This window comes from Cucurbita pepo, chromosome LG01 (assembly GCF_002806865.2).
Source record: "Cucurbita pepo subsp. pepo cultivar mu-cu-16 chromosome LG01, ASM280686v2, whole genome shotgun sequence".
Classification (NCBI taxonomy): domain Eukaryota; kingdom Viridiplantae; phylum Streptophyta; class Magnoliopsida; order Cucurbitales; family Cucurbitaceae; genus Cucurbita; species Cucurbita pepo.
This window is the reverse complement of record NC_036638.1, coordinates 1588444-1609379: the sequence shown is the minus strand read 5'-3', so window position 1 is coordinate 1609379 and position 20936 is coordinate 1588444. Positions and strand designations below refer to the sequence as shown.

Sequence of the window (20936 nt, the reverse complement as noted above, 5' to 3'; positions counted from 1 at the left end):
ACTGCAAAATGGACTTGTTCTTGTAAGGGATCTTAATAATCCTTGAAGTGGGTGCATTTTCTAAGACAGATGCAAAGATTGATAGCATGTTTAAGTAGTTTAATGACATTAAGAGGAAATGAAGGCCTGTGATCAGAGTTCTATAGAGAAGGATGATCTTTAAACATTTATGAGGTCTTTTTTTAGACTGTTCTGGTTGAATATTGAAGAGCATTTGCTTACTCTCTGTAAGGCTATAGAATGACACTCACCCTAATTCTTCGCTAGTGGAGGAGGACGGGTTGTAAGGAACCTCGAATAGATACAAATATTTGTATGTTTTAACTAGTTGAATTGACTTATATTATGTGTTTAGTGTTGCATAGATTTGTTATGGGGATTGATACTCATGAGAAGGTTCAATGGGGTTGATTTAAACTGTCTAGTGGAATCATAACTTTAATAAACATGTTTCAAATTGCATGAGCTTTTAAAGTTTAGATACAAAAACTGCAAAACATACTGAAATTAGCATAATTATAACGCAAGAAAATTGGCAGGAATAGAAAAGTCTCTCAATGTCTCGTTAATTGCAACAAGTAATGGGAAGAACTATGGCATTTAAGCCCCACACACTGGACAGGTATGCTCCAAACCCAAAAAGTAAACAATTGTCTAATGAGACTATAAATAGGCAAAACATGAAAAGAATTCATTGATCGGCAATGGTGACCTCAACCTCCACACCAGGTTCGATGGTGATGGAGGTAATCTGCTTCACTACATCAGCAGAGCTGAATAGGTCGATAACTCGCTTGTGGACACGAAGCTCGAATCTGTCCCATGTGTTGGTACCTGCAATTACAAAACAAATGAATGAATGGATGGATTCAATAACAACGGGATGCATTCAAAGTTGTAATCTTTCAAGTTATATAAGGATGAAATCAAGTTTAGAAACTTATAGATAACTGGTTACGTACCTTCACCACATGGAGATTTTCTGGTTGTGATGTGAAGAACCTTAGTGGGCATTCTTACTGGTCCTTTGACCCTCAACCTCTTGTCCTTGGCACCACGAACCAAGTCGGCACAAACTATGGATTTAAACAGATATCAAACTCATCGCCAAAAACGCCTTCAATGAAACAACTCAGAAAAATAAAATTCCACTACTGGAAAAGCCAATTATGAACTTGAAGCCTAAAAGGTGAGGATTTAACAACACCATAACAAATATCAAGCTTAAAATACCACAATCAAGAAGTTATTTGATAATTCCTGAACTAAAATTCATCCGTCAATACACTCAATACATAATGGAGATTCCCCGTTCCTTTTATCCAACAATAATATCACTCTACAATTGTTCACGTGTTAATAAGCTTAGAACTTATTAATAGTCAGAGCATTGCAAGAATTACGAAGTAATCATCCAACTCAATTGCCTACAAAAGTTAAATCATAACAAGTGATATGATGATGCAATATCGTTCGAGGAGACACATTCACTAAATTATAAAAGAAGAAAACAGTAACAAGAATAACAACGCAGCATATTTATAAAAAAAAGAAAGAAGAAGAAGTAGAAGAAGATACCCTTCTCAAGGTTCTTGACATTTTTTGAGGAGAGAGTAATCCTGATCTTATGGATTTGCTCTTGCGTATCTTCTAAGCCTGGCTTAGTTGGTTTCATTGCTGCGTACGCCATTCTTCCTGTTATCCGAAGAGGAATCTGTCGAACGAACCCAACAATGTTTTCTCAACCACATAAGTCGAATAATCAGACATGGAAATAGATTCAATAACTCGTACACATTCAGAAATCTCATCATAACGAAGCACAAATTATGTTCGCCAATACAAGATGATGAAGATAAGAATAAAAACTGCAAAGTTCAAAAGCGAAACCTGGGATGGCGGGAAAGATGTTGAACTCTACGATTCAGTATCCAGTTTCAGCTGCCTCTCTCTGAAAGAAGGAAAACGGAAGTGACAATGCTACAATTTATATGATTCTGTAGCGATTTTTAGGGTTTTTGGTAGATCTCAAAGTGGGCTTCCAGGCCCACTAAACTTGGGCCCAATGTTTTTTTTCTTGAGTGAAGCCCACGTCCATAACAAATGGACTAGTCCAGAAACCCACAAGCTTCACGTCCTCATCTTTTGCCATTGTTAGAGCGCACAGAGGAATTAGATGTGGTTTTGTTTTGGATGATGGGAGTTCAAATTTATAGGTGGGCGTGGAGGGGGAGTTATTCTTCGTTTAAAAAAAAAAAACAAAAAAATTTGCAATTGCAAAAAAGTATGCACCAGCCGGGAATCGAACCCGGGTCTGTACCGTGGCAGGGTACTATTCTACCACTAGACCACTGGTGCTCGATGGGATAGGAATATTTATAATTTTTTAATTAAATATTAATGGACACCGTAATATTCTAAGTTTAGATATTACAAAATGCTACCAACATTGCCACCCAAAATAAATAGCTTTTTATGAAGCAACTACCAAAATACGTACCAAATTAATGTGTTTTAGGGGTGTATATTCAACCTGATAACCCGAACCAACTCAACCCGAACTATAAGGATTGGGTTCATTTGTCTGAAGAACCTGAACTGAATAAGTTCGGTTTCGAGTTCGTGGGACAAAGGCTTTGTACTTCGGCCTGTCTAGGGACTTTCACTCCCAATTGGACTGGGCCAGGTCGGGTTCATCATTCGGATTCCAGCCCACAAATTTCGGGCCCAATTGATTTCTTTTTTATTCTTTCTTGAGATGAAGCCCATTGGCTCTGTGTAATTCTAGTTTTCTTCCCCAAGAATATTTCACATGAGCCCTTTTACTAAATATAATTTACGGAGCTGGTCCAAGCAGCCCATTGCTAATAGATATTATCCGCTTTAGTCTATTACGTTCATTAAGTATCATCATCAGCCTTACGGTTTTAAAACGCGTCTAATAGAAAGAGGTTTCCAACCGATGTGGGATCTCACAATCCACGCAATTAGGGACCCACATCCTCGCTTGCACACCCGTTATGTATCTCTATCAGTCTCATAGTTTTAAAAATGCGTGTATTGGAGAGAGGTTTCTAACCAATGTGGGATCTCACAATCCACCCCTTTGGAGGCCCAATGTCCTCGTTGGCACACCCGTTACGAATCTCTATTAGTCTCATGGTTTTAAAAACACGTGTACTAGAGAAATGTTTCAAACCGATGTGGATTCTCACAATCCACCCCTCTTAGGGCCCAGTGTCTACTATGAAGAGGTTTCAAATAGATGTGGGATCTCACAATCCACCTTGTGGACCAGTGTCTGCTATGAGAGGTTTCCAATCGATGTGAGATCTCATTGTCCATGCCCTTAGGGCCCAGTGTGTACTACACAGAAGTTTTCAACGGAGGTGAGATCTCACAATCCACCCCGTATCTGACTCTGAGTATTTGTAACATCAAACTATGCTAACCAATTTTTACTATTACTACTATTATTATTATTTTAAAATCCACCTAATAGTCTACCATTTTTGCAATAATATTAAACAAAATAAACATTTTTCAACAATGAATATATAAAACAAAATTTTAAGTCGATTTCTCTTAATTTACTAATTAAATTTGATGGATGTTACCACACATCTCAATCAGATTCTAAAACATTACTTAAAAAAAAAAAAAAAANCAATCTCCATGGCTATGGAAGAAGGTCATCAGAGAGAGAGAGAGAAAGTCAAGCTTGAATGACTTTTCGATGTGGGAGCCTAACCCTAAAAACATGCTCTTCTCCGGTGCATTTATCCACCTTCACAACCCACTGCCTCCTCCTCCCATCGCCGGAGGATTTTGATATCTCCGCCGCCAATTTCATCACCATCACCCCTTTTCCAATCGGCAAAAGCTGCGTTCTCCATCCACCGGACCACTCTCCACATCTTTTCCTCATCGCATTAAACCCCACCACCACGGTGGCGCGTTCGAACTTCCTTCTCGATCCAATGCCCTCGATGACAGCCACGTGGCTGTCCAGGTTACAGTCGATCAGAACAAAATCCGCTTCTCTGTAATGGGTTTCTAGAAGCTTCTCAGCTTCTCCGACCACGAACTCGATCGGGTAATGGGGTTCGAACCCGAGAATTGCTCGTGATGGATGAAGGTCTTCCTGGCGTGGAATTATGCAGACCACTCGGCCGCCGGTCAGACTGCCGGCAGCGGCCAGGGCTAGAATCTTGTGGTCTGCGGATCTCTCGTATGCCACTACCATTAGCTGCGCGTTGTTTCCAGCAGCCATGGCCGATATGAACTCCGCGACGTCGGGTTCATTAGCTTTTTGGCGCTGAAACATATCGAGATTGTTAAATCACTACTAAATTCAAAAATTCGTTCGTAATTTTGTTTGTTCTTACCAATTTGAAGGTGTTGAGGAAGGCTTCAGTGGCATTCTCAGCAGACCAGCTCCCCATACTTTTGTGGCAATATTCTGTTTTGAGGAGTTGCATGAAGTTTCGTTTATATAGACATGAATTATTACCAAACATGTTAAAATAACTCATATTGATTTACAGGTAATTTTTAAGAATATTTAGTACTAAATTATAGTTATTTAATATTTTATTATAGATATTTGTCTTTCATTACGTTTTTTTTTATACTTTTGTAATTTATTTGATTAGAAACAGAGAACTTTCACCCTATTGAGATAGGGTGGTTTTAGTAAATATTGTCACTATTGATTTACGGATAATCTTTACCCAAAATTACTTCAAGATAATGTCTTGTCTTTTAGGGACAAAATTAGTCCCACCCCATGTTAGCTGAGGTAGCAAGGAAACACAAATTGTCAATTTTCACGATGTAAAATGCTCGTGGATAAAAGGATTTTAAGGTTAAATAATGTAAAACTTTGTCCTAATGTTTATGGATTTGATGTCCTCTTTTTGTACGGGTTGTCACGACATTAGTATAAATTTGGAGATGATTTCGATAATTGAATAATGTTAGTATGATGAGCGTTTATATTAACAAGATTGGCATAGTTGATTTCTTGACTTTGGGGTGGTATCCCTTTAAGTTTTTTGTGGGCATTGAATGAAGAAGGGATGCCCCATGTTTGATATTATGGGCAGTGGGTGGTTGGAAGATGGTGCATATGCAGCAGCCATGAAGGAATGGATAAGCTTTGTTGGATCATATTTTGTTGGGATTCCTTGAATTTGAGTGAGAAAATGAGAGTGGAAAGCGATGGGAAATGGGAGATGAACATGAACAAGAACAAGAACAAGAGGTGGGTCTTTCCGGATTTTTCTGTTTTTGGATAATAATTCATTAGTTGTTGTTCCATTATTAATTCACTAGTTGAAATGTACTCGAACAATGAGATTAAACTTTTAAACTCATCTACTTCTTTCTATTCATTTGATTAAATTTATGATACCAAATGATAAAAAATTGAAATAAGAAAAGTAAGATTTAGATTATCTTGTTCATTGAATATTTCAAGAGAGAGCATCTATTTCAAATTTGAACCACTCTACAAATAAGATAAATCCCGTCAAGCTTGTTGACTAAGAACACTCAGCATTAATGTTAAGAAATTACTATAAAGAAAGTAAAATTCGAATTGTTTTGTTCATAAAATATTCAAAACAAAAACACTTGTTTGAGATTCGAATCACTCCACAAATAAGATCGATCATGTCAAGCTTAAACTATTCTTAACATGGAATCTAAACTATATAGAATTGCAAATAAGACTAAAGGAAAGCAAAAATACTCTCTTTAATACCTTTTCCAACCTCATTTACAAATACTACGTATATGCTTTATACAGTGTCAAAATGAAACCTTTAACATTCCTATTTTATCATAATTAACAATCATATAAATGTAACCTTAAAGTAAATAAAAGTCTAAAATGCATTAAAAAAAATCATAACTTTGGATTATTATCTATCAAGAATTTATAAGCATCCAAAAATAAATAAATCTGGATTATTTTTTAACGTGACATGAATTGTAACATCTTATATATATATATATATATATATATATATATTTATTTATTTATTATTATTATTTTTTTTACGAACTTGGGTGAAAAATAAATATACCATAGATGGAATTAAAAATTGAAAAATGCTCTAACAATAATAAATAAATAAATTCTTTAGCTAAAATTATATATTTGAACAAAAAAAAAAAAAAAAAAAAAAAAAAAAAAAAAAAAAANATGTTCAGGACATGCAAGAAATACCACATTTGCAACGGACCATTGCTTTTTCCAAAATACAGGTGTTTGGGGACACGTGGCATCCATTCAAACCCCAACCTGCCCTTCCTTTTCTTCATTTATGGAAAACTGTTCTAAATCATCAATTCTTCCAGCTACCCTCCAAGTCCCCACAGACCTCACCGTCCATAACTTTTAATCTTTCAAGCCTCAAATTTTAGCAATTAAAAAGGCTAAACTAAACTTTAATCATATAATTGCAATCCATAATTCATAATTTAACCTTCATTTTCATTATTATTATTATTATTCATCATAATCTCTAGCTTAACAAACGCTACAGATCAAAGAAGCTCAATGCTTTTCTTTAAGTTTGGCTGCCAGAACCTTGGAGAACTCCAGAAGCTTTGCAGTGTCGGGCAACAGATCTTTCACAGCGTCGTGTGCAGAGAATCTCTGAGCCCATCCGTCCAGCCCTGGCGTCTTCGCTGCGTCTATCAATTTCATCCCATTTGATGTCTCCGCCACTCTAATCCACCCCAGAAACGACCCGAAAGCGATATCAACAAACCCAATATGGTCTCCGCCGAAGAACGCCTTTCCTCTGCTCAGCGTCCCGAAAGCTTCCTCCAATAACCCTATGGCTTCCACCGCTTGATTCATAAGCCCCTTCTTCACCTCCCCTTCTGCACCCACACTCGCTTTCATTGGTGTGAAAAACTGAGTCCAATTAACAAACCCATCAATCGAACTTAAATTTGAACCAAAATCAGTGATTAATTTAAGGGGATTTTGTTACCTTTTCGTCAACGACGGAAGCCCAGAATCGAGCGAGGGCGCGATCGTAAGGATCGGAGGGAAGGATGGAAGGAGCAGAGGACCAGACTTCATCGATATACTCAACGATGATGGAGGATTCGGCGATGGGTTTGCCGGCGTGAATGAGAACGGGGATCTTCTTGTGAACAGGGTTGGATTGGAGAAGAAGCTGGCTTTTGGATCCGAATGTTTCTTGAACGAACTCGTAGTCTACGGATTTGATGTTGAGGGCGATTCTTGGCCTCATCACGAATGGACTAGTCCAGGAACCCACAAGCTTCACGTCTTCATCTTTCGCCATTGTTAGAGCGGACAGAGGAATTAAGGAATTAGATGTGGTTTTGTTTTGGGTGATGGGCGTTCAAATTTATAGGTGGGCCGTAGAGGGGGAGCGCTACTCTTTACCCAGTTTGGTAACCTTTCTTTTCACTTTTCTTTTTGTTCTTTTCTGAAGCTGAAATTGCGTGACACAACCAAAAAAATGTGACTCTGCCAAAATATGCACCAGCCGGGAATCGAACCCGGGTCTGTACCGTGGCAGGGTACTATTCTACCACTAGACCACTGGTGCTTGTTGTTATCTAAGTTTCTCTTTTAATAGTATTGATAATTACATAGGCAGATAATGTTCAAATAAGTGTAAAGTAGGGAGATATTTTAGTAAGTGAAACTTATAGATGAGTAATAAAGAAGTGGGGTCACGACCAGCAAAACACTACCAACATTGGCATGCGAAAATACATACCAAATCAATTTGTTTTACCTTGATTGTTTTAATGGAAGGAAATCTTCGTAAGCATGTTAAAGGTTGTCGTTATCAGCGGGTCACCTTTCCAAGACTGAAAACGACGAAAACTTCAATAAAGGAAAACATAACACATAAGATAGTGCAAATAGGCTTCATTTTTCTAAAATCACTACTGAGTGCAGCCCAACAACAAGATTGAGAATTGAGATGATAAATCCATTTATAGCATAAATGGGATATAACATAAACTGGAAGTAAAACGAAAAGGAAGAAAGCCAAAAAATGAATGAATTTATAGAAAAGGAAGCTTCCAGATTAGATTTATCCCACTTGTATTATACTATTTACAGATTTGAACCAAAACTTGCTTCTTCTTCTTGTGCTTGTTCTTGTGCTCAAATTTGGATAAATATGAATCATCTCATGTTGCAGCACTGTGGCCTTCTTTGATGCATCAACTTCTCCCACAAGCACACCATCTGTCTAGGAGACTGGTAATGAGAAGTTAAGTAATCCTCAATGCACCCGAACTGGCAAAACCTTAGACTGTGATGATATACAACTGGTTTCGTACTGTTGAACTGCTCCACCCACATTCCCATGCTCACATCTTCCATCTTGAACAACTGTGTTATTGTGCATTTCATAATATTAATTACCTCTTCTTTAATCATATGGAAGGGAAGGGGAGGAGTTTGAATGAAACTTACCCTTAATCTGTGCTTCTCAAACTCAGATACGATATACTCTGCAATGTCCGATGACAGAATGTAACCCGGCCCATTTGCGTACGTTGGGTAATCTTCTTCTGGCCATTCCTGAACAGATCGAAACAAACATAGCTAAATACGCAATTATGAACCAATTTATAGGCCACCCATATGGTTGAGATGATGGTATTTAGAGAATGATGCGAAAGTGAACGACGAACAGGCTAATGAAACGATGGGACAAGGAGATTTTGTCTCCAGATTTGATCAAGAATCACCACAGGAGGATTTATATAGATTATAAAGATCCATTCACCAAGCAACTTTTGGTTGTTCGGGATGGATAGCCCTTAACCTACCCGTGAACTTATCGTAAACAAATGCATACACAAACACGTTATGAAACGCAGCGAAAAAGGATTAACATAAACAGTCAAAGCCATAAGACACTAATTATCGTCATAGAAGCTCGATGAAAAACAGTATGCATTCTTACGGTCATACCTCGTAAGTCACTGCCCATTTTCCATGTCGAAGAGGTTTATGGTGAAAGTTCATGTTTCCAACATAAAGGCTCCCACCATCAGATTGGACTTTGTGAGCTTCATCAATCACTGCATCCACTCTAACAAATGTATCGTCGTCACACTTCATGATATAGTTTGCAGCCACCGTGTGAACCTGCAAGATCAACGTGGAATCATATTTCCAACAACAAAGACTACCCAACTCGAAAGGTTTGTGTCATTTTCTCACAACTCACCCCATATTCACAGATTGCAATCGTCTTCAGTACAACGAGATCATAGTTATCCATGTAAGGAACTATGACAATATCTCCAAAATACTCGGCCTCTTTCTTCAACTCGATATTAACTTCCCTTCTTCCGTGCTGTAAGAAAGTAACATAGAATTTGTTGTCACTATTATGATATAAATGATGGAACGTTTCTGAGAAGCATGTCGTTCCTTACCATTGCCACGAAGAACCTAGCAACAACTAGTGAAGATCTGATTAATCTATGTTGCATCCAAGACTTCCTAACAGCCATTCGCTCCGCAAAATGATTGCCAGCAGAAAGAACGCCAATGAAAAGCTCCACGTTTTTCTTGGGAAGTGAAGGGGCTTTCCATTGTGTCAACATCTCAATATGCTTCTGTGGTGCAAAGCTAGGATGTGTAGCAGGTAAGGAAGCAGCAAATATGGAGTGCACGTCAATATCGCCATTTACAGACAACCCAGTGGCATCCTCCAGAACAAACCCCTGTCATCGCCATAAATCTAAGCTATCGACGCAGAGTACCAATTTAGATTTATAGAAGAACGAGTACTTACAGTGCGATATGGAAAAGAAGTGACATGCCTTCCATCAACATTGATATGGTAACCTTCCAACCCAGCACTCACAGTTAGAACAAATAGCCTGCCCTCCGCGAAAGGATATGGCCAATCGATTGCCACCTTTTTCGTGCGTCCTATTAGTCTATTTAACCACCATATTACCTTCGATTCTTCGGAATGGCTGTCGTCGTCACGAATCCATTTCTCACATTTTACCTGCCCGTCGACTTCATAACATCACAATGGTAAGTTAGGTAACATCTCACATGAAGAAATTCAGGATTTACGCAAAACAAAGTAAGAACATGGAGAACTTGCTGGTAAAAGATTCAATGCATTCTATCAAAACAAAGCTAGTTCAGTTCAATACAGAATTCTAATCAATGGACAATACAAACACCATGAACAAGAGTTACCTGTTTCTTCATCCGCCCTGGCTTTCCATCCCTCACATCTCAGCGCTGTGCCCCATTGCATCCTATAGCAAGTGTTCTGTTCGATAACAGGCTTGCCACTCCAATCTCCCTTCAACCTTGGATTGAAATGAAGAATTCTTGGTGGGTCTTCACCATCCACCGTCTTCAGCCCTTGCAACTCCATCATAAACTGTGAAACCATCACTGAATCATCCCCTTCCCTCAAGATTGAAATCTTGGGATCATCTTCCAAGTGAGCCCAACGAGGCGTCCCCACCACAGTGATATGCGACCAGAGCGTCAAGCCGCAGGGGAGCTCCAGAATCCGACTCTGTGCCTCAAATTCGGATCCAGAAAGCGTAATCGAATGTGGACAAGACTCCGACTGATTCTCTGTCTTCGTTTTGGGTTGGAGAACAATTTTGCCGGACTCTAAGTCCCCCCAAAGCTTTTTCCCCACTACCCAAGCATGTTTAACCGCTTTATGAAGCTCCGAGAACTCCCCCTTACTAGCATTACGATCAAATGTGCTTTCGTCGAAGACTAAACCCGAAACTTTCTTGAACTCACGCATTCGCCTCTCGGGTGTCCGATGCGGCGAGCCATGAGAAACCAGAAAGGTATCATCAGAGGGTCGACGAGGGGCGTCTTTATCAGCCATTTCCTCTTCACTTTCAAGCAGAAAAGGCCTCGGCAAAGTGTCGCTGGTGAATCCAAATGTTCCATCATCAGGCACCGACCCATATCCGGTTCGATACACCAGCGGTATTTCAAAACTCATGAAAAGCAGATAGAAAAACACCAACCCCATAAGAAATTGAAGCAACCTAATTCGGTTTCGTGATACCATTGTATCCAATTTCCCCCTTTTCATCCTCCCCTTCTCGCCCCCAACGCAATGTAGAACAAAACCACCACCACCCACCAAAAAACAGGTCAAGTACAGGGAAAAAAACAAGAAATCAGACGAGAGAAGAACAAAAAAAAAAACGTAGGGGATTTTATGCAAACAGATTTCCCCCCAAACTAGAACCCCTCGTTTCTACAATCAAGAATTCCGACGAACCCTAACCCTAGTACCAGTAAATGGAAATGAATTGAAGCTCTCTGGAAAACTGAGCTCGAAAACAACACAGAGATAGAAAAAGAGAGAACAAAAAGGAGAGAAGATGAAAACGACAGCGTGTTAGAGCTCACATGGCTTGATTTTCTGCGTGCTTTGCATTATCAACCTGTCACAAACGTGGTTTAATCCATTCATTACCTTCGTTGTTATTGCATCCGATTACGGGAACGAATTAAAACTAGATTCGAAATTTAAAAAGAAAAAAAAAAAAAGAAAAAGAAAAGGAAAAGAGGCTTAAGTGGTGGTGGGAATGAACACCTCATCCCAGCACTGCACTCGGCCCTGGTGTTGGTGGTGCCCAACTTTCTTGCTCTTCTCTCTTAGGACGTGTTTGGTTATCCCCATTTTCATTTCTTATATTATTAGATTCTCTACCCCATTCAACTCCCCCATTAATCTTTTATTCTTTTTATTTTATATTCATACCATCTCAATGACGTCATTCCAAACTAAGGGTGTCGTCCATTATCACAGCTCACTCGGTCATGCCATCGAGAATAGACCCATGTATCGTTTATGACATTGAGACATCGAGACATTTCAAACATTCATCCCTCCGGGGTTCGATCGAGTCATTGACCCTCTCGTGTCCTTACCATCCTACTGGATAGTGTGTTGGTGTTGAATTCAAATGACCCAAAATCGTTGAATACAAGTTATTAAATATTTTTTATAGTTGAAATTTAAAAGGTAAAATTATGGATATAATTATTATACTATATAGTCGGTTGATGATTAATGTTTTATATTAAGGATTAAATGCTATGGACGGTGGTCTGAGAATTTAGAGGATAGGTGGAAGAATTTATAACATCTGACCACGTCATATTCTGACAGGTTTCCATAAAGGAAGAAAAGGATGGGGCTGTTGGAGCTTGGATGAATGACACGTGTCACCAACATGCAACCAATTTAAAGAATGAACCATCCAAAATCGAGGAACAAAATATATGCAACTCCGTTTCTATATATAGAATGTCTAAACGAAGATCCTAACTAGACGAGATTTTCTACCTCACTTGAGGTGGGACTGTACAAGAGTCCGATCCTACGAGGGCTCGATAATAATGAAAGAGATTAGGAGAGTGTGAGAAGCAAGTAGTAGTAGTGAAGTGAGCCATAATAAAAAAACAAAATGAAAGTTGAGGTGCAACAAAACAAAAGGGGGAGCGACACGAACTAGAAACATTTGGTATCCAAATTCCATTGCTACTCTTAAAACAAGAAACCTTAATCCTTGGATACACCATTATTATTATTGTTATTTTGTCTTCACCCATTATCCCTTCTCTCTACATAATCACTTACTTCCTCTAATTCCACAATCAATGTTGAGAATTTGTTCTTATTCATGGCCAATACAACCAATTTTCCAAGCATTGCAAAGTGCGACTCTAGGGGCCGACAAGCCCACACCCTGGTCGCCGACATGGACGGAACATTGCTTATAGGCCGCAGCTCCTTCCCTTATTTCGCTCTTATGGCCTTCGAGCTCGGCGGCCTTTTCAGGCTTCTGGCCTTGCTTCTGGCCTCTCCCTTCGTGGGCTTGCTTTATTATTTTGTGTCCGAATCTGCTGGCATTCAGATTATGATATTCGTGACCTTCTGTGGGGCTAAGATTTCGAGTATTCACTCCGTGGCACGTGCGGTTCTTCCTAAGTTCTACTCCACCGACCTCCATCCTGACACGTGGCGGGTGTTCTCCGCGTGTGGGAAACGCTGCGTTTTGACTGCCAATCCGACGGTTATGGTGGAGCCGTTTCTTAAGGAGTTCTTGGGAGTTGATTTGGTGTTGGGGACAGAGATTGTTGCGACGGAGAGTGGACGGGCGACTGGGTTGGTCGGGCGGAAGGGTGTGTTGGTGGGGACCAAGAAGGCCGACGCTCTTAAGGTTCAATTTGGTGATGTTCCGCCGGAGATTGGACTCGGCGATCGCCTTACCGATGTTCCTTTCATGTCCTTGTGCAAGGTCTGTATCATCGTTAACTAAGAATCGCTTTATTTTACACGAATTAAATTAAGCCTCCATTTTATTACATTTTGCAGGAGGCTTACATGGTGCCGCCGACTCCGGCGGTGGAGCCGGTGGCGAGCGACAAATTACCCAAGCCTGTTATCTTCCACGACGGCCGATTTGTTCACAAACCATCTCCCTTTTTAGCCCTTCTCACAATTCTCTGGTTTCCAATCGGCTTTCTTCTCGCTTGCCTGAGAATCGCCGCCGGCTCTCTCCTCCCAATGCCACTCGTCTACTACGCCTTCTTAGTACTCGGCGTACGTGTCACCGTCAAAGGTAACCCACCGCCGTCCCCCAATTCATCCGGCCAAAACTCCGGCGTCCTATTCGTCTGCTCCCACCGTACCCTCCTCGACCCAATTTTCCTTTCCACGGCCCTCCGTCGTCCCATCGCCGCTGTCACCTACTCTGTTTCCCGGCTGTCGGAGTTCATCTCTCCGATAAAAACCGTGAGGCTAACTCGAGACAGAGCCACAGACGCGGCCACCATCAAGAAGCTTCTAAAAGAGGGGGATTTGGCCATTTGTCCCGAGGGGACCACGTGCAGAGAGGCGTATCTGCTGCGATTTTCGGCTCTGTTTGCAGAACTGACGGACGAGGTAGTACCGGTGGCTATGGTGAACAAAATGAGCATGTTTCATGGGACTACGGCAAGGGGTTGGAAAGGAATGGACCCGTTTTACTTTTTCATGAACCCAAGACCGGCGTATGAGGTCACATTTTTGGAGAAATTGCCGGTGGAATTGAGTCGGAGTTCGGGTAAATCGAGCCATGAGGTTGCTAATTACATTCAGCGGCGGATTGCGGCGGCGCTCTCTTATGAATGCACTGGTTTTACCAGGAAGGATAAGTATCGAGCTCTTGCCGGGAACGACGGAATTGTTGAAGAAAATAAAAAGACTTCCGTTAAAGTCAATAAGATTATGGGATGCTAAGATATTAATTATCATACACGAATGTGAAAGCAACATTAATATTGATACATGAATCAAGATAATTCACATACCATTACAAGAGATTGTACCAATACGAAAGATGAACTAAATGAATTCAATAAATTCATGAATCAAATTGAATGATAGTATCTATATTTTAAAAAAATATATTAATTTCAACAAAAATTTAATAAAATTGAAAATGTGATATAACACATAAAAATTGGAGACATTTATAATTTCCATATATTTTAATTAAGTTTCTGACAGATAAGGCTAAGTATTTTAATCCAATGAAACTCAGAAAACAAGATGGAAGTCATATAATAATATTCCACACACCAAATTTAAGAAAAAATTAAATAAAAAATTCTGTAACGTTCAGATTTTCAAACACATGGGTTCTTTTGTTGACCGAATTGAAACAGCTTTTTCCAGGTTGGTGGGTTGAAGTGGGGCAAATCAAAATCATGTCTTTTGCAGCTCACTGACACATTCTTCCATTCAACATTTACTCCAAAAGAATACAAACTTCACCACTTTGATTTGAAACTGTTCGTTCTTGAAACACTCAAAAGACAACCTGTTCTGTTAATCACACAACAATGGCTATCAAATCTTGGGATGGAAGAAACAGAAACAGAGCTACCTAGGAGTTTCAGAATGCTCTGTTTCAGAAAGAGCAAGAAATTAGTATTTGGACGTTTATTGGATTAGTCAAACCATGGAATTATTAGTTTAATCATCATGAACGAGAAATCTGTGGGTTAATTAATATAAAGTGAATTGATGAGAGACAAAAAAGATGAAAAGCCAAAAGCGAAACGTTTACGGAGATACCATTTTTGTTCGTGCCCTTTGGCCATGTTATAATGAGCCATTGAACTTCTCTGTATTACGAAATCAAAATGGATCGGCTTCTGCTACAATGGGTTGTTCTTATGATCTCCATTACCACACTCTGTCAAGCTTGCCACCCTGCAGATTTCAAGGGTCTAACCAGTTTCAAGTCTGCGATTTCCCACGACACTTCCGGCAGGCTTGCCAAGTGGGTCGGCCGGAACTGTTGCGGCTGGGACGGCATCTCTTGCCACAATGCCACTGGCAGAGTCAAGGAGATCAATTTGCCAGGCTTCATATCCACTGGCGATATCCCCTTTCAATCTGAGATGATGGGCTGTCTTTCTTCTTCAATAACTCTGCTTGATGCTGTTGAGATCATTGATCTTGGAGGGTTGATTGGCCTTGGTGGAACCATTCCTAAATTCATTGGCTTACGCCTCCGCAACCTGAGGAAGCTTTATCTTTATGGCAACAAGCTGAGAGGTCCACTTCCTGAGAGCATAGGTAAGCTTATGAAACTTGAAGAGCTTGCTGTCCATGATAATAGGCTGTCGGGTTCGCTCCCTGCAAGCCTTGGCAGCCTCATGTCTCTGCATTCCTTGCATCTCGATGGAAATCGGTTTTCGGGTTCGATACCGGATTCGATTACGAACCTTACGAAGTTGGTTCGGATGGATTTACATAGCAACTCCTTCGTTGGTCGGATTCCTGAGAGAATTGGTGAGTTGCAGATGTTGAATGAGCTTGATCTTTCGAACAATTTCTTGAGCGGGAAGATTCCCATTTCCTTAACAAAATTGACGGCTCTCTCTGTTTTGTATTTGGATAACAACAATCTGGAGGGGCCATTGTTGTTCCCGCCGGCTCTTGCTTTTCTTAGATTGAGTAGTAACCGGCTTAGTGGAACCATCCCTCCAAGTTTCGGGGAGCTTGTCTCTCTCAAACGAGCTTCACTTTCAAACAACAAACTTGAGGGGACAATTCCTTCTTCTTTGGGTCGGTTATCAGCTCTGTCGGAGTTGTATCTTGATTACAACAGATTCTCCGGCGAATTACCGGAATCATTTGGGCAGCTTTCGCAGCTCATTCTCCTGGATCTCTCTCACAATTTCATTAAAGGGCCGTTGCCGGAGATGTCGTCGCTTCAAAACATTCAAACCATTGATCTATCTTTCAACCGTTTGAGCCTGACCGCGATCCCCCAATGGCTGGGTAAACTGCCATCTCTTTCTAAAATGTATCTTGCAGGGTGCGGAATCCGTGGCGAAATTCCAGAGTTCTTGCGAAGAACTCCAAGTCCAATTCAGGAACTGGATCTTTCCCTGAACTATCTTACTGGGAAAATTCCAGAATGGATTGGAAGCCTCACTGCGCTCTATTCACTAAAGCTATCACAGAATTCACTGGTTTACGAGATTCCACATTCCATTACGAAATTACAGGACTTGCGAGTGCTGGATTTGCATTCGAACAAGTTAACAGGCGACATACGACAGATCTTCAAGATAGAACACGGATTCCCAGATGATTCTTTAACGTACATTGATCTCTCCGACAATAACTTCTCCGGGGAATTTGATCAAGTCGATGTCGGACAACAACCAGCGATCCAGTTTCTGAATTTGTCGCATAACAATCTGAAAGGAAGATTACCCATCTCAATCGGAGGTTTGAAATCAATACAAAGCCTGGATTTGAGCTCCAACAATCTGGGGTTCGACTTGCCAGAGGCTATGGTGAATGCCAACCAATTAGAAACGTTGAAGCTGCAAAGAAACCATTTTACTGGAAAAATTCCAAAAGGGTTTCTGAAATTACGAAAGTTGAAGGAATTGGATCTGTCGAACAATCTGTTAGTGGGAGAAATTCCAGCGGGGAAGCCGCTGAGCGATTTCCCTCGAAGCGCTTACATGGGAAACAGAGGATTGTGTGGAAAGCCATTAAACCCATGTAAGCTTTGATGGAGAAGAAGATGAATTCAAATATCTTAGCTATAAGCAGTGTTAAATTACTGATCTTTTCAAAGAAAAAAACGTCATATCTCATTAAAAATTTGCTTTTTTAGTGAACTTTTTTGTATGAATACAATGGCGATGCACTTTACAGAATCTCTTGACTCATCCCCAACTGCTGGTAATTTACGTAATCAATTCCATTTAGTCTAATACAACATAAGATCTCCTCTGGCAATTCTTCAGGTTTGTTCCCCTGTTTCAGAACCCAAAACAGAGTAAGAAAAACAGGACAGTCAGCTAAAAAAAAGACACAAAAACATCGTTACAAGAAACATGCCTGAATTGTGAGGCCGACATCCAAAATGCAGCACTTGAGTCTGTCAAGGAATGCTTCAAAGCCTTTCCTTGAAATGTAACTAAATCTGTGCATGTCTAAGTCAATTTCCAAGTAGTTTTCTCCCTGTAATAATCCATGAATCATTCAGTAATCAATATGCAATTTCATTCAAAAGCAGTCTGTAATGCAATGGAAGGCTTTACTTACCATGTAAAATTCATGTTGAGGACGCGAGAGGACAGGCTTTTCGTTGTAAGCCTGCATGAGCTTCCGCTCCGCAGCGCTCATCGGAAGCTCCTCGACGTTCGCAACTCGACCCAAAATTTTCAACCTCTCTCTAAATGGAACTACTGTGTCTACTGGAAAACCCTTCACCCTTTCAACTTCATCATCAATCAGCTTCTGTTTTTGGAGCCAGTAAACACAGTTATTAAAAGATTTCAAATGAATGAAAATTTTCAAATGCTGAATCTTACCCTGATGCTTTCTTGAAAATGAGATGTAAGTTCTTTAGCAAATCCATCAGATATCTTGAAGTACAAGACTATACTCATCCCTTCTCCATCGGTTTCGCCTTGAAAAATGGCGGCAGGATACAATGGAATCTGCAGAATTCAATAACATGAAGCAGCTATGACAGAGAAGGTACATTTATCATAGGAGAAGCAAGGGATGAGTTTACCTGAACATTAACAACAAGGATAGGTGGGAGTTTTCCAGTGTAATGAGCTGCAGGCAGCTCGACGAATCGAGCGATATGATCCACTTTTCGATGCGACAAGAATACGTCGACTCCAAAGGGTTGGTAAGCAGCATGACTGGGAGCAAATTCCTTCTTCTTGTCCCTGCAAATTTGTAGGATTAATATCATTGATGCAATGATGAACTCGTAGAAAGAGTTGTTTGCTCGCTTACTTTGCATAGTTTAGTCCCCGAACTTTGAAACTATCTGGCTCGATATGTGACCAACAATCTAGCATTTTCTTGTCAGCTGGGACAAAAGGCACTTGAGAACCTGCTATAGGTCTTTGTAGAAGCGATTTCGACGAAACTGAAAGAAACGAAATCGATCAAAATCGATCAAGATCAGTAAGACAGATCATAAAAGATGAACACTCACATAAAGCAGCATTGGGATTTCCTTCTTTCCATTTGAAAGACAATTTCAAGGCGGCCTTTTTGAGCCCACTTGGAGGACTAGAACTTAGAGATTTTCTCTTGTCAACAGAGTTAATTGTTGATGCAAGACAAGGCAAGCAATTGCTAGGCAAAATCCCACAATTATCCAATATTCCATCCCCTTTGGCAGAACTTTCACCAGCAGTCGACGAGATATCGTCGACGAACACCGGTTCGTTTGCCTCGCTCGAGTGTCCTCCATGACCCTTCAGTTGATGTTCTGCATCATCTGGATTCATTACAACTTCACTTCCAGAGCTCCTCACAGAATGAACTCTTGCTGAATTTCCTGGCCTGTGAATCTGATTCACATTATGATCTCCATGATTAGCATCCCCAGAAGACGAAATACTCGACGTCGACACGCCTTCGAAGCTATTAATCGACTGTATGTCTGCAGGAAGTCACGAGATTGACAATTACATATTGAATAACAAACAGTTGGAGAGTAAAAAAAAAAAAGGAGTTATACCATCAGGAATGCTCTGGTAGTCTTCATCACAATCGGATTCAAATCTTGGAAATGTATCAAACCAGGCCTCATCAGAACTTCCTGTTCATGCCACAATTATAGAGAACCCAAGTCAACCCCAGTCTACTTATAATTCTTTTTCATAAAAAAATAAAGAAATGGGGAATCTTCTATGCTCATTCTGGAAGAATTCAAGATCTGGGTATCTGCAGATGACTTGCAGGAGCTTTGAACATGACGCAGCATCAAAGAATACGTACATTTCACACAAACACATCAAAAAATCATTCAAAATCAAACATTTCTGATATTAAAAGAAACTCAACCCAACACCCAAAAACAAACAAATAAACCCAGACCCCATTTTTCCTTCTTCCCTAAAGAAAAAAAGAACACGGAAAGAGAGAACAAAAAAAAGGAACCTTGAAAAGTGGGATTGGAAAATGAGCAGCGGTCAATCGGGTCGGAGAGGTGCGATCCATCGGAAAGGCCAGAAAACGCGGTGGTTTTGGAAGCTTTCCTCCTCCTCCGGCGGTTCTTCCTCTTAAAAGGCTTCTTAAATTTGCCTCCGGTGCAGCCCTCCGGCTTGGACACGCAAGCACCCATGTCGGCAAACAAGAAGAAGAAGACGAAGATGAAGAATCACGTAGCAGAAAACAACATCCCAGACACCAACAACAACACTGAATTTTCTTGGTTGCAGAGGGAGAGAAGTTAAAGCTACCGTTTGTTTGTTAAAATCCCAATTCCCTTCTCTCTCTATAGACTGTAATGAAAAAATTGGATCTTTTTATTTTAATTTAATGTGTTTATATACAAGGAATGTGGAACAGAGGATTGGAGAGAAACAGAGCAGAAAGAGGGAAAAAAAAGAGATGACAGCGTGAGAACGCATCTATCTAATCTAAACTAATCTATTATTAATTTATTAATCTATTAATCTAATGGAACACAAACCCATAGGGGACCCACACGCATTACACGTGGCATTAATTGATTTACGCAAACGTGTGGGAGTGGACATCTTCAAACCCTAAATGCGGCTGCCTGCCACAACTAACCCCACACATATTGTATCTTATAAAGTCTTCCCTTTTACACCCATATTATTGACTTTTACTGTTTTCTTCTTTCAAAAATTTAATACAAATCTTCTCCCTATTTCAATCTTCTACCGTTTCGATAAATGCACTCGTTCATATTATTTTAAATGGTCTCGTAAATTTGTTCATACAGCTCCTTCTATTTTGATATTCACAACTAGGAAACGCTGAATTTTCTTTCGAGTGGCGGTTAGGTTACCCGCTTTGAACTATGGACACACAAGGTCAAAACATGTGTGTCCGGTGGGCTACTGATATTTTCTTTTTTTACCAAATTTAATTATTGACAATCTAATTATTTCTATTTTTTTTAATTATTTTGTTTATTAAAATATTTTATAAATACGCGTCTAAATCAGAATCTTTTAAAATTGAAGTACCAACTAATTATTTTAAATGGAGTTTAAACTATGTTTTTATATTCTTAAAAATCAGTAATTATTCTGTTGAAATAAATATAATTTATTATTAAAAAGGCTAAAATATGATTTTGAAAGAAATGACATTTTCTACTTTTTTTTTTTTAATTATTTAAAATATTAGCATAATTTTGTGTAGAAGAAAAAGGCAGAAAAATGAGAAAAAAACAAAATGATGTTCCTTTTGACATTTTATGGGCATTTTTATCCATGTATTTTTTGAATATGTGATTCTTTTTAATATTTCTTTTATATTATAATTATTCCCCTTTCACGTGATTTGACTTTTGAAATTTCAACAAAA

The 20936-nt window shown here is 39.7% G+C and overlaps 7 protein-coding genes and 2 non-coding genes across 10 annotated transcripts; 2 read left to right on the top strand and 7 right to left on the bottom strand.

Annotated features, from left to right (window-relative positions):
• Window positions 1-485: 485 nt before the first annotated feature.
• LOC111780302 (40S ribosomal protein S20-2-like) lies at window positions 486-1997 on the bottom strand. The gene is made up of 4 exons (XM_023660707.1): window positions 1891-1997; window positions 1579-1714; window positions 963-1076; window positions 486-834 (listed from the first exon to the last, which is right to left on the bottom strand). The coding sequence occupies exons 2-4, from the start codon at window positions 1688-1690 to the stop codon at window positions 692-694; spliced, it is 369 nt and encodes a 122-aa protein (XP_023516475.1). The 5' UTR covers window positions 1691-1714; window positions 1891-1997; the 3' UTR covers window positions 486-691.
• A 290-nt stretch (window positions 1998-2287) lies between these two features.
• On the bottom strand, window positions 2288-2358 carry TRNAG-GCC. Its single transcript has one exon. It is a non-coding gene; the product is annotated as a tRNA-Gly (tRNA).
• Window positions 2359-3673: 1315 nt separating this feature from the next.
• Window positions 3674-4452, bottom strand: LOC111777455. The gene is made up of 2 exons (XM_023657076.1): window positions 4389-4452; window positions 3674-4318 (listed from the first exon to the last, which is right to left on the bottom strand). Exons 1-2 carry the CDS (start codon window positions 4443-4445, stop codon window positions 3716-3718), a joined length of 660 nt encoding a protein of 219 aa, XP_023512844.1. The 5' UTR covers window positions 4446-4452; the 3' UTR covers window positions 3674-3715.
• A 2026-nt stretch (window positions 4453-6478) lies between these two features.
• LOC111780818 (glutathione S-transferase U17-like) lies at window positions 6479-7385 on the bottom strand. The gene is made up of 2 exons (XM_023661241.1): window positions 7011-7385; window positions 6479-6931 (listed from the first exon to the last, which is right to left on the bottom strand). The coding sequence occupies exons 1-2, from the start codon at window positions 7329-7331 to the stop codon at window positions 6566-6568; spliced, it is 687 nt and encodes a 228-aa protein (XP_023517009.1). The 5' UTR covers window positions 7332-7385; the 3' UTR covers window positions 6479-6565.
• Window positions 7386-7530: 145 nt separating this feature from the next.
• TRNAG-GCC lies at window positions 7531-7601 on the bottom strand. Its single transcript has one exon. It is a non-coding gene; the product is annotated as a tRNA-Gly (tRNA).
• Window positions 7602-7973: 372 nt separating this feature from the next.
• Window positions 7974-11721, bottom strand: LOC111780396 (hydroxyproline O-galactosyltransferase GALT4-like). 2 transcript variants are annotated; one of them, XM_023660894.1, is made up of 8 exons: window positions 11631-11721; window positions 10247-11478; window positions 9825-10057; window positions 9463-9753; window positions 9252-9380; window positions 8993-9169; window positions 8489-8596; window positions 7974-8404 (listed from the first exon to the last, which is right to left on the bottom strand). In XM_023660894.1, the coding sequence occupies exons 2-8, from the start codon at window positions 11118-11120 to the stop codon at window positions 8195-8197; spliced, it is 2022 nt and encodes a 673-aa protein (XP_023516662.1). In that variant the 5' UTR covers window positions 11121-11478; window positions 11631-11721; the 3' UTR covers window positions 7974-8194. The 2 variants fall into 2 exon arrangements, with proteins under 2 accessions (XP_023516662.1, XP_023516586.1); XM_023660818.1 differs by having other exon boundaries at window positions 10247-11702.
• An 836-nt stretch (window positions 11722-12557) lies between these two features.
• Window positions 12558-14394, top strand: LOC111780699 (glycerol-3-phosphate 2-O-acyltransferase 6-like). Its single transcript, XM_023661212.1, has 2 exons — window positions 12558-13341; window positions 13419-14394. The coding sequence occupies exons 1-2, from the start codon at window positions 12724-12726 to the stop codon at window positions 14322-14324; spliced, it is 1524 nt and encodes a 507-aa protein (XP_023516980.1). The 5' UTR covers window positions 12558-12723; the 3' UTR covers window positions 14325-14394.
• Window positions 14395-14618: 224 nt separating this feature from the next.
• LOC111780529 (probable leucine-rich repeat receptor-like protein kinase At1g35710) lies at window positions 14619-17275 on the top strand. Its single transcript, XM_023660987.1, has one exon. It carries the CDS (start codon window positions 15233-15235, stop codon window positions 17126-17128), a length of 1896 nt encoding a protein of 631 aa, XP_023516755.1. The 5' UTR covers window positions 14619-15232; the 3' UTR covers window positions 17129-17275.
• On the bottom strand, window positions 17185-19979 carry LOC111780618. The gene is made up of 9 exons (XM_023661100.1): window positions 19533-19979; window positions 19111-19191; window positions 18580-19032; window positions 18375-18510; window positions 18142-18304; window positions 17936-18064; window positions 17667-17861; window positions 17460-17582; window positions 17185-17375 (listed from the first exon to the last, which is right to left on the bottom strand). Exons 1-9 carry the CDS (start codon window positions 19714-19716, stop codon window positions 17268-17270), a joined length of 1572 nt encoding a protein of 523 aa, XP_023516868.1. The 5' UTR covers window positions 19717-19979; the 3' UTR covers window positions 17185-17267.
• Window positions 19980-20936: the final 957 nt, after the last annotated feature.